Genomic DNA, 12,846 nt, shown 5'->3' on the forward strand with positions numbered 1-12,846 from the left:
TGTTTGTCTCCATCTCTTGATCATTAATACCGTTTGATGATCTTATCCAACAAATCATCAAGTTTGGGCAAGTAATGTTAAATCACCTTGGTAGATTTATTTTCGAACTAACAATCAAACCACAGAACTCTAATTGCTTTACAAACATATTAAGACACGCTGCTGTTGTGAAATAGATGTGAAAATTCCCCTAAGCTTCATTGTAAGGACTATAGGAGTAATTAGCATTTAATAGGTAAATATGTTTTGCTTCATTATCTAAAGGAAAACAATTTAATTGGGCCGTTTGCTCTCCTAATCGATTCTCTATTCACGTTTCCAAGCATGAATTTTGTACTTCCCTTCAATAATTTTTTTTTCTCAATATATTTATATGTTCATTGATTTTTCATTTTAATTTTTCTTTGAGCCTAGTTTATTATTATGGTGTAAATATCACCAATCTGTGTTTTAGCGAATCTCCCTATAGGGATGTTGCTATTACCATTGACTAACAGTCAATGCTATTACCGTAAGTGGCCACAATAAGACCTAGAACCGGGGCCGATATAGTTTTTCATTTTGATATCCCTAGAGGCCAAAAACACAATTTGTTCAAATTGTTATCTATGTATGTATATATATCCGTCCGTGAAAGCGATAACTTGATAAAAATGAAAAAATGTAAATTTACAATTCCCATGTCATTCTTATATGGAAAATAAGTATACTGTTGTATAGTTTCATTTTTATGGATATATTTTGATCGAACATGGAAAATTTATTTTATACTAAGCTATTAATATTTTACTAAAAACACACTAATTACTCTCCAGCAGCAGCGGCAAACATAGGTACTTGTTAAACCTAAAGCTATTTAAATAGATTTAAGTTAGTTGAAAATCCAATCAGACAAATGAAAATTGGCTTATTTTGCAGGTTTTCTGCGGCAGGGGTATTGATTTCTTTTTTTCTCATTTTATAGTTAAAAATGGTATAATAACTAAACTGGGACATAACAATTTATGATTTTTACTTCTTAATGACATAGCTGTATAGTTTTACATAGTTACAGAGTGATGATTGTACGAATTTATGTTAAGTTTTCTTTGTAGAGGAAATAAACAGCATTGTATAGATCAGGGTCTCAAATCCCATCTCAGCAAAGTCTGGTATTCATTAGAAGCTCACCTGTCCGTGGCAGAGTTTGGTGAAAAATACCCCTAAGCCCCAAGGGTGTCTGTCAATTACACGGGAGGCCTCTTGTGGGCTGGCGACCCCGAGGTACCCTAGCCATTCCACAGATTCCTCCTCTTCTTTGTTCTGGGTTCTATGACCAGCATACTTCTTCTTTTGCTGGCTCTCCTTTCTTCTTTCCTTTCCTATTGAGGAACCCTTCTTCCCTTTTCCCTTCCTTTGGCTTCTTTTTCAGTCAAATCTCAATAGTGTCAAGCGACCCCGAAGAGGTAAATGCCAACGGGCTCTCCAGAAGTAGTGATGTAAGAGCCTCCAGGATACCAGGCGACCTCATGGAGTAACTAGATTCACCGGGGGATACAGGTCTCTGCCTGGGCTCGACCTTCAGCCTCCCTCAGCAGTTCACTCGTGGGAACGTTATGGTTTCTAGAAAACCTAAACCCTGCTAGAACTCATCCACCATGCAACTCCAGGAGCTGCATCGCCAATACTTCAGGGGTAAGCTCATATAGAGCAAGGCCCCTATCTTGAATGGTGCAGATGGTATAAGAATACCCTTAAAGACCAGAGGGGAGAAGAACACCAGGCCCAACTGTGGGTCCCGATATTGAGATGAGGTTGGCCATAACCACCCTAGAGGTGCAATGGTCACTTGACTCTCGGCAAAGGACCTTCAAAGAAGGCCAGAGGTTCAACCCGTATGTCTGATGGGGGCAAAGACTCAAGGATAATTCAGAAAACACCATCAAACTATGGGAATCATCAATGACAACCAGGTCAATTTTGCAATTAGTCCGATCAGACTGCAAAGCATATCATCCTGGATTGCTACAGACTTGGGGCTAGAATAACAGCCTTTTTGGTCAAAAGCAGCCAGATAATGAACCTGCTTGACGCTAACATTAGGCAAAAACTCCCGGACTAGGTCAAGGACATGGGGACAGGACAATAAGCTTCAAGTGAGGTGTTGGAACCCTGAGTCCGCCTCCTCATACAATACAAGATCCCCAAGAAATAGTGGATGACTCGGAATTGTTGACGGAACGAGCGGGTTGTTAGTGAGCGCCACATCAGGTATTCTCTACTCTTTACCAATCCTAATGTTGTGTGTCCAATAACAATTTATTTCATAATTATTTTGATCTTTGTGTTAATTCAAGGGAAAATCTCATTTTAAATATTTAGACCTTAATCCATCCCCATAGTGGCCAAATGGTAGAAAACACCTTAACTTGAAAAATATAGGCTGCAAGGGTAAAATAAACTTTCTCTGTATTCGATATATCCATCATCAAAACCCCACATAACATTTTAAAATATTTGTATGTTAGTTGATCTTAAACTTTATGTCTTTGCAGGAATTCAGTTGAGATAAAATTTGAAAAAGCCCGTATGGTTACAACAAGTCGTAAGAGCAGAAAATTATTCCCTCTTGATTTGTCTCATCAGGAGCTCCATAAAGAAGATTTATGATCTAGCTAGGTGATGATCATTCCTCATCTCTAACTAATTAAAAAAGGTTGGCAAGCTCTCAAAGTTTTTTTTTTCTTTCAACATGACTCAAGGTTTTCCAAACAGGTTTAATTAGTAAAGCAAACAAACATTTCCTCCACACAGCAAAATTGTTACGAGAGGGGTTTAAATCTCAAAAAAAATCTACAATGATCAGCAAATAGATTGTGTTTTAGACTGTTAATTGTTCTGTGGATGATAGTACTCCTGAAAATTATGCAGCTTTTGAAATAATAAATGAATTTAAGTTCCCAAATTCACTAGGTACTGAATAAGTTTTGAACTCCAAAGATTTGTTAAAAATATTTAATAACTGTTAAGAACTCATAAAGAAGACTATTTTAATACAAAACCTGGGGTAAAGTACAGAATTAACGCCATCTGATTCACAATCATAATTGTTATTAAAATTGTTAGAAAAACAATCTATCGAAGTTCCAGTAAGTCTTTATAGCAGTTTTGATATGATCTAAATCAAGTGATGAAATCTGAAATCTAAATGTGGAAAAGACACTAATTAATCCTCATGGGAGTAATTATGAAATGGGAAAGTTTGTTGTTTCAGATGAAAAATATATAGTAGCAGTCTAAAATCTAACAGACTCTTTTCCTACAATGAATGTAATCTTCTGGCCTAAAATAATTGGGAGTGACTCAAGCAGAAAAGATCTTATTCTTAGGATAAATTTATCTTGTATCTGTGAGATTCTCATTGAAGATTGCAGCTGATGTAAAAATCAAAACCTGTAGTACCTAAAACCTTGTGTGCCCCTGTGCCGGAGCCATTTATTAAAGCGGACCTGCAGTTTCCAATCTTGAAACAAGTTTCCAAACATTTGTTTTCATGAATCTGCTTCCGTCAATTCATAATTTTACTCTTACGTTACATGATTCCCTTAGGTGAATAAAAATTGATAAGGACATGAAGTGTGACCCAAAAATGATTTGGTAAACATGCCTTAAAAACAACTGATAAAACCTTGAGCCCAATAGCATGAGGCGTCGTAAAACGTGATTTTCTGGAGCTCAGTCACATTCCTTCTTTCATAGTAACCTCCCACCTAATGTAGTTTTCAAACAAATATGACTATGAAATATAAAACCCAAGCTTACTCCATTTAATGGACTGCAAATCAATTCAATAACTATGGTGTTTGTAGTATTAGATTAAGTGAGAACACCAGTAGTTGTTGTTAAAATACTGTGATTCCACGGCCAGTACGGACAGGAGTGGTACCCAGGTTAGGTAACACCGCGGGAGCTCATGGTAGACTGAGGAAGGACTCGCTTGGTCAGGCTGTCTTCTGATTGGTTGGTTGAGGGTTTGTATGTCACTGAAACACTAAATATTTTCAAATATTTATGTAAATTCAGAGGATTTGGTGTGATTTGTACCACATTAGCACACTAGAGTGCCATTCAAGACTGAGACAAGTGAATGAATGATGTATGATAGCTTTGTGACTATGACAGCTTTGACTAAGATAAACTTGTGCCTGAATGACCAAGGGAGAGCTAAATCTTGCAGGGCCTTCAACCTGAGAGAAATCAGCTTAGATCCAGCATCTAACATTGAAAACTACCCGCTAGCTAACAGTGAAACATTTCTAGCCTAATAAGCGCTGGGTAATGTCTTGGGATACGTTTATCAGAAGACGAAAATACTCATTCTTTAATCCAAAACAAACAGCAGTAGGTTTCACCTAGCTCTCTTTATAATAATGAGGATTTGTAAGGAGGTGGCTTTGGTTTGCATCACCCATTTGGATAGTTGTAGCTGCTGGAATTCACAATGCAACTGGTCCTAGAACAGTTATGCTGCTGAAACATTGAGAATGAGTCATTAAGAGAGTGTTTGCCTTTAAAGAGTGTTACCGCCACCGGGTACTAAAGCTCTCACCCAAAACCCACATGAAGTCTTAACTTGGGTAAGATAGCTGGATATGGCTTTGTAATGACAGGAATGATGTTCCTACAAATATGTTTTTACTTCCTCCTCCTATACATTGTATATAATATAGAAAGTATAGTTTTTGTTAAAATTTTGGAGTTTTGTGTGGATATATCTGTTTTGGGTTCCTGTGAGCCCAAAATGTGGTTTTCAAACGTTTGTGTGTGGATGTGTACAGGAGATACCGACTATACCTGCCGTCAGATTTGGACAAAATTTGGGATGATGGTATTAAATGGTATCTCCTGGCACTTTTTTCATTTTTTTTTATTGATTTTGAATAGTAATTTTTTAGAAAAAGTAATTGAATGATTTTGATTAAAATTAAGTATTTTATGGTCCTTTTAACTCTAAACAAAAGGCACAATTTTCAATGCAGTAAAAATTACTGTTCAAAATGTATTGACACTTTTAGTGATTTTACCCATGAAATATCAGCTAATTCCACCACTTACCTAATATAAGTGTTTTAACAAGCTAATTGGAGAAAGTATGTGTCAATTTGCTGATACCCTTAATTTATTTTAGTGTATTGATACAAGCTACTCATCCAAGGATATTTGATATTAAATATTATTGGTAACTGGTTTCATTGACTAGTACTCCTTGGTATGGTTTATGATAGCTTATTCATCAATACCTCCAGGATTGAATATAAAATATGATTACATACCTTAATTACATCATCAATCCTAATTTTTAGTTTGGGGTACTAGTTTCGAAACCACGGTTTCATCGTCAAGCCTATTGCTTCATAAATTCATTGGAGCACAATGTCGTCGTCAATACACAAACAGTCAACACATAGCACACACGAACATGGATATGATACATTTGTACGATATGATGATGAAACCGTGGTTTGGAAACTAGTCACCCAGACAAAAAATTAGGATTGATGACGTAATTAAGGTACATAAACCTATTTTATATTTATTACTATACTATAAAATTGGGGGAGCGAGCTGGTCTACTGGTTAGAGCACGGGACTCCGGTTCCTGGGGTCCCAGGTTCAAATCCCACCAAATCACTAATGAATTTTATCTAAGTGATAATGCCGTAACCCCTAGGTCTAGCCTGAAGTAATGTGAAAAACAATTCTGGGCTAGCGTCCTAAGACAAAAAAAAAGAAAAAAACGATACAATTAAAAAGATTAAAATAAAATACTGAAGGAAAGATAATATCAGTCAAACTCCTGATGATTTCAGCAAACAATGAATTCATTCCTCTCATCAAATTCCAGTAGAGTCATCAATTATTTTATAGGTAAACCTCTCAAAAAGCTTTGCCAATGCCAAGAAATACGTCTATGATTTTGTACATACTGTAGAACTGAAAACTAAAAATGAACTTTAAACTTTTATCTACATCACAGATTCTTGGCTAGAGATGAAAATTACCACAGAGAATAAAGGTTTGGAGGAAAAACTCAATGGTACACCTAATTGGTGTCTAGCATTAGTGCTGGTGTCTAGAGCAAATCCTAACACCGCCCCCCTCACCCTAACGTACTACAACACTCACGGTGGAGGAAGATCCTGATGTGCGGTAGGATTTCTGCACAGTGCTCGCTGCTCAGGCTCTTACCTATTTGTCTCAAGTATACTTCCAGCACAACATACTAGAGCTGAAGGCGCAAGGTTAAGCGTGTTTCCTCTTACCTTACTTCTCTGTGATATGACAGACCAGACAGTCAACATTCAGACAGAACAATGCCCATTCCAGTAATGGTCTTGAACCTATTACATCAAGTAAATAAATAATTGTCTCTATTTACCACTATTGTAAGGAGATCTACAGATATAAACACAATGCTATTGAAAGAGCAAACTATATATTATTCACAGTCTCATTTGGTCTTTTATATAGCGAGGGTTTTCCTCTCCTAGATAAGGAAACCATTACAGCATTTAGTAATTACTAGGCACAGGCAATAAAGTTCTGTGCAGTGTGCATAACTGAAACTTTATGTATTCTTTCAGCTAGGTTAACTGCTTTAGGTACTATTCTTAATCTTTTGTGAAGTACTTCTACTTTAGCTTTATACAGTTAATTTTTTGGTGAGTCGGTGGCTCAGTCGTAGCGCCAAAGAATTTTGGCCCAAAGCAGCGTTGTGTATGGGTTCAGATCATGGTACCTGCCTTTACTGATTATCAGTTCAGTTCACCCTTTTACTGTACCGGCTCATCCCTTGCTTTGCTGGATATGTTCCATGCACACGCAGGTCTGTAGCAAAGCAGTCTGTAGGATGGGCAAATTCAAGGTTAAAAGCAGCCACCTAACTTCCAAAAAATATATATAATAAACCTTTTTATACCAACATGAACTATTTTCTACAGTGACACCATTGCTGAAATAGTTAATGACTTCAGCATGACTTTCAAGTGAGAAAGTTGAGACAACAACTTGTTGACTAGTGTTTGTCAATCATGAAGTCTCAAATATATTTTAACTGCCATATCACTTATGCAATTTTGCTAGCATAATTCAAATTAGACCTTCAACAAAACTACAAGTAATTCATTATAAGTGTATAGATTCAATATCTCTTACCTTTAACAAATAACAGAAGATGAGACCCTTAAAATAACAAGATAAACCTTTACATTCATAAGGTGATCTTAAAGTACATCAGGTTATAAAATTACCGCAATCACCTATGGCTTTTTTGGTGATTGAATTTTAACTCATTCCCTCTAGGACACAAGTTCTGTTCTGTAGTCAAAATACCAGTCTTTACCTCTTTCATATGTACTATATAATAGTATCAAAGTTATCAACAATATAAACCATAACTATAGAGTTCCACCTACTGTATTAAGCAAACATAGTTTGATAAACTGTAAAAAATATATTATCATGACTGATATCTTATCATCTTTTGTATTATGAATTTATTAAGTTGTGTTACAACATAACAAAAACATAAAATAAAAATTCCTAAAGAGAGTAGCACAGATAAAGCTCTTGTATGAGTTCAAAGAATTGTGAAGAACTTCAGTTAGGTATCATAACATTTTGATAAAATCAGTGAAAATTGCTTTCCAAAATTTCCTCTATTCAAATCTGGTGGAAATTGTTAACTAACACTGAATTCCAAACTGGTTGTAGTAAATAACATAGGTAATATAAATTAGGAGGACTAAAAAACACATACTCAATCCTCAATAATTCTTATTATTTGTAGATAATCTAAAATAAATTGTAACAGGAAATCTATAAAATAAAAGGGTTTAGTTGTAATATTTACATTATGGTATATTAGCTTAATTATAGCTTTGAGCCATAAATAGCTGAGACTAGATGTACTAACGAGAAACCTGTGTAGAAAATGTTAGAAATGTCAAATACTACCTTTGGCAAACTCCTATCATACAAATTTAGTATTTACAGCACCATGAAATGTTATTTACATATTGTACAAATTTACAAGGGTTCCACAATGGTAATTGATCACTTTGATTTAGTTAGCACCAATTTACAAAGCAATGTCTCTATATTTTTGAAAATCATCTGAATCCGACGTTAGAGAGTGTTTACTCTGAGATTGTCTTTTACCTGGGTAAAAACTGTTTATGTTGGATCCATAGATCAGATCTTTGCGTGGTATAAACTCCATCGCTGGATCCATGACAAATTGATCGTTTCTGAAAGGAGAAAAATATGCGTTTTTCAGCCTGCCTGTGGTATAGAAACCATTTGTGATGTGAGGACCGTTCCATTGGACTGGGGATTTCAGAATTCTCCTGTCTAAGCTCTGAGTGTATTTAGGCCCTTTGGTGTCCACTGGGAAATCCACAACTGACATAGTCTTGCGAGGGAGCTCCAAGGTGCTGCCTGAGCTTCGAAGGTCCACAAGAGAGAGGCTTTTGTTGATCTGAGGACTCTGAAGAGGCACCTGTAGAGGAGGCTGAACGGGAGCTTGAAGGAAGAGATCGAACTGGGAGGCGTTGAACTCACTGGTCTTGAGTGACATGCTGACTGCTGGACTCATCATGAAGGGAGGAGGTCCCATCATCATAACTGGGGTATGAGATCTTGTCACTGACACCATCGATGCACTTCTGGAATTTGGAAATAGACGTGAAATTAAGTGGTGGTATAAGAAAATTTGTAATAGTTTATAGTTAGTTGAACAGAATATGAGTCAGTGGCTCAGTCGGTAGCACCGATCATTAGCCTATGTAGCTGAGGTAGATAAATTTTTGTGTTCTGGGGTCTCTCAAAATTTATCAGCACAGACACAGAGAAGTGAGGTACAGAGGGAACATTCAATGGTACACTTAAGTAAGTAAGCATTACTTATGGTGTCTAAGGCAAAGTCCAACACCGCCCCCTCGCCCTCATTTACTACAGGACTGACCTTGGAGAAAGACCCTGTGCCCTGTGCAATAGGAATTTCTGCACAGTGCTCGCCACTTGGGCTCTTCCTAGCTTTTCACAAGTATATTCCCGACACAACTAGAGATGAAAGCGCATGGTTGTCCCAAAGGCAATTTCCCTCCGTACCTTGCTTCTCTGTGGTATAGTTTATTCTTACTCAACCCTTGCTTAGCTTGATATGTTCCACACAGAGCCCTTTGAGACTCATGTAAGTTAAAATATATTTAGAGGTACCGTAAAGCTGCTAACAAGGTGTCGTATGTTATTGATCTGAGATAAAATGCAAAAAAGCATGTAAAAATCTTTATTAGGCCAGGCGCACACAGGCGTCAATGGTCTAGCAACAGTTGCCCGACCAAAATGTTCAGCATTGTTTTAAATTGGAGTGTGCACACCAAGGAAACAGTCGAGGGACAGTCGCGCAACTGTTGCAACCGTTGTTCCCGGACCCAATTTGCCAGAGACAGCTCTGCGACTCAATTGTCGCAAGACTATCGCTCCAGGTTTGGTATACATTGAAACAAATCTACACGCGCACAAATACGACTAGTGTCGCTGTGTCGTTCAATCTCAGTCGGCTACTCGTAGGAACTGACACTTGTATTATTTGACCTCTTGATTAATTTATTGTTGTGTTAAGTTCGTTTGTAAAAAGTGCATTTTTAAGTATGAGTGTGCTTGTTGAGGACGTTGAAAAATAAAATGGGGAAGTTGAGAGGAGGCCGCCTTTATATTTAAAGGCATTGAAAGACTATTCTGATATTAATTTGAAGAATAGGTTGTGGGAGGAGGCATCCTTGGCAGTTACAAATGATTGCAACAATCTAATCCTCTTCTTTTTTCACGTGCGATACTTCAATAACAGAGTACATTAGTACATACTATTGTTGTATCATTAAAATCAGTACTGTAATGTCCAATTTGCGTCTCAAACAGTTGCCTGTGTGCACACTCCTGTGCAACTGTCGCTAGACTCCAGAGACTCCGAGTGAGTTGCGCAACAGTCTCCCTATTAATTGGGCAACTGTTGCTAGACTCAAAATCGCCTGTGTGCGCCTGGCCTTATTGTTCAGTAAAATATGGGAAGAAGACATAAACAACTTTCTTGAAAAAAGACTTCCAGGGAGTTCATACCAAATACTAAAAATTCTCAGCTCAGTCAATTTGATATTTTTCTCCTCCAATTGGCAATTCTACAGAAGGAAATTGTAGAATGAAATAGAAAGAATGTGGTTCTGTTTAAGAAAAGGTCCTTTAGGCCAGGATTTTGAATTGTGGAATAGAGCCGGATAGCATTTAGCTTATCTTAGAGTACAGGAAGGTTATAGAGCACACAGAAGACTCATAAAAACACAATATTTCGTCCCCTGGGGGACTTTGTCAAGTGTAGAGCAATAGAAAGAAGTTGATGGTTTATTCTACTTCTTCCTTCTAAAATACCCTTTGATGGGTGAATTATCAAATTAACAGTGCTGTAAAAGTTTGGTGTGCTATCATCTGCATGGAGTTTCTTTGTTGGTGTATCCACCTCTTCTTCCTTGATGTATTCCTTAGCAAAGAGCAGGGGTGGCTCCAGGAATATTTTTTTGGGTAGGCCTGACAAGGACCAAGAAAGAGTTTGATCGGGGGACGAGAGGTTTGAAGGGCTTTCCCTGCAAAAAGGGGAAATTAAAATATACATGCAAAATAATTAGTTTGAATGCTTTCCCTTTATTTACATATTCTTAAATTTCTTTACTTATTTATAATTTGAAAAGTCTACCAAAATTTTGGGTCGGCCTGGGCGTACCTGGCCTGCCCTCTGGAGCCGCCCTGGCAAAGAGCTATTTTCTCAAAACTGTTATGGTAATCTTATTCAAACATATGCAAATTTAGATGATGAACATGAGAATTATTATTGAGTGTACAAAATTATTTTAAGCATACATAAAGATATATCCCTACCTGCGCAGGGTGGGAACGAACGCTCCGTTGTTGAGTATCTGAGGAGGAGAGTTGTATGTTGGTGGAGCAGCTGTAATTACTCCATTCTTGGAGTATCCATTCATTTGTGATGAGACGGAGTTTCTGCGATTGGGAATAACTCTAGTCTGTAAAACAGTAAATGTTTTAGGATCCTGTATAGTACAATTCTGAAAATTATTCTAGATGAGTTTATGATGAGTAGATGAGTTAGCTCATTGTATGTGTGGGTATATAAGGACAGTGAAGTAAGAGTGTCTTATTATGGTATATGGTATATAGGTATTTAAGTGGTGTATGGTTATGGTATGATATTGTTATTTACATCATATGTGAAGCTGGTGGTAACTGCAGGGACATGAGATTCAAACTAGCTGTATCTGGCTTATTGTGTTAAGGTAACACTGATTAACTACAAGTTCTGTAAAAACTCAAATTATATTTCTTTTTTATTTATTAAATAGCTTTTTTGCTTGTAAAATTTAAAGCAGGCATAATACCATCCAATTTAGAAAATGGGAAATTAAACTTTAATAGGTAAACATTCATTTCCTTGACTCTAAATAGTTTTGGTGAATATGAACCGTATAAATGAGGAAGGTTTAACTACAATTCATTTCACCAATGAATTTACCCCTTATCACCATTATGCACTGCTAGCTCAGTAAGTGGTATTTACTTCCATGATAAGTCTTTGAAAACCCTATTCCTATTACTAAACTTAATTGATTGAGAATAGTTAAATTATGTTCCAATTATCTTTGACTGCTATTTTTACGATAAATCATATAAGACATCTATACACATTCAGTGTTGTTGTCGGTTTCTAGTAGATTTGCATTGATGTCACCTATACAAAAATAGGTTTTGTGATTTGTTTTGTTCTCATATTTGTCGAGAGGGTTAGTAAAGTTGTCCAAGTCACTGTGGTGAGTCTTGTACACATCAATAGCAGATTACACCACTTATCTTGATAATCAAAGTAAAGTCCCAAAGTACATTCAAAGTACATTCAAAGTCAAAGTACATTCCCAATTCATAAACCTTTCATTCACTCTCTCACTCACATACATCAAAACCCCATCATTTTGATTTTCACTTTAGTTTTTCAAACAGTTTATACCCCTCTAAATGCAGCAGCTCCCCTTAGGACGTTTCCCAGACCACAATAATACAAAATCTTAAAACTACAGATTGTAATAAAATAAGAAGTAACTCTAAATTTTTAATGTGATGTCGGATGTTCATGAAAACATAAATATTTCTTTCCATATCCTGTAGTCTGAGCAAACAATAGAATGCAAATCTCAGCATGACTTAAAGCAGGATTACTTACTTGTTTAATTGAACAATCTATACTGACTTTTACACTACAGTATTTAAAGAAAGCTAAGATACATTCTTCAAAAATATCCCTTTACTTGAAGATGAAGATACTGTTTAGTGAAATGTAATGAGAGCATTTCAAGGTGCAAAGAGAATACTCAGGAACTGTTGACAATTTGGGTACTCTTCAGCCTTGGATAGAATATGAGCCATGACAGATGCTTAGTACTGATTCATCCCAGTACCTTGGAGTATGCAGTGTTTTTAATTGTATGGAGCGGGTAGGAACTGAATGTGTTCACAGGTGTTGGTAGGTTGGTGAAGCTCAGAGAATTTTGTAATGACCGAAGAATTTTCGGAGCAAAGATTTTTTTGTTTATGCACAATCAAACTATTTTAGGACGAGGTGGTTGAGAAATAACTTGAGTAGGGTTATGGAGTGGGTAGATTAGGCATATTGGTTTCAGATAGAGAATGAGGAGGACAGAGATTTTTGTGCACACCTCTGTCATTATTAGAAATATAGTTAAAAGC

At 36.6% G+C, this 12,846-nt stretch overlaps 1 protein-coding gene across 1 annotated transcript in view; it reads right to left on the reverse strand.

The window, feature by feature from the left end:
• Positions 1-7,798: 7,798 nt before the first annotated feature.
• LOC128998343 (uncharacterized) overlaps positions 7,799-12,846 on the reverse strand; it is a 28,279-nt gene continuing 23,231 nt past the window's right edge. Inside the window, exons 7-8 of the mRNA XM_054424447.1 lie at positions 10,969-11,114; positions 7,799-8,705 (exon numbers count right to left, since the gene is read on the reverse strand). Coding sequence (XP_054280422.1) covers positions 8,120-8,705; positions 10,969-11,114 — 732 coding nt within the window. The 3' untranslated portion in view covers positions 7,799-8,119. The remainder of the gene's footprint in view (positions 8,706-10,968; positions 11,115-12,846) is intronic.

The sequence above is a fragment of the Macrosteles quadrilineatus genome, unplaced genomic scaffold (genome assembly GCF_028750875.1).
Source record: "Macrosteles quadrilineatus isolate MER2022 unplaced genomic scaffold, UCM_ALF_1.0 Scaffold_7__1_contigs__length_78375512, whole genome shotgun sequence".
NCBI classification, from domain to species: Eukaryota; Metazoa; Arthropoda; class Insecta; order Hemiptera; family Cicadellidae; genus Macrosteles; species Macrosteles quadrilineatus.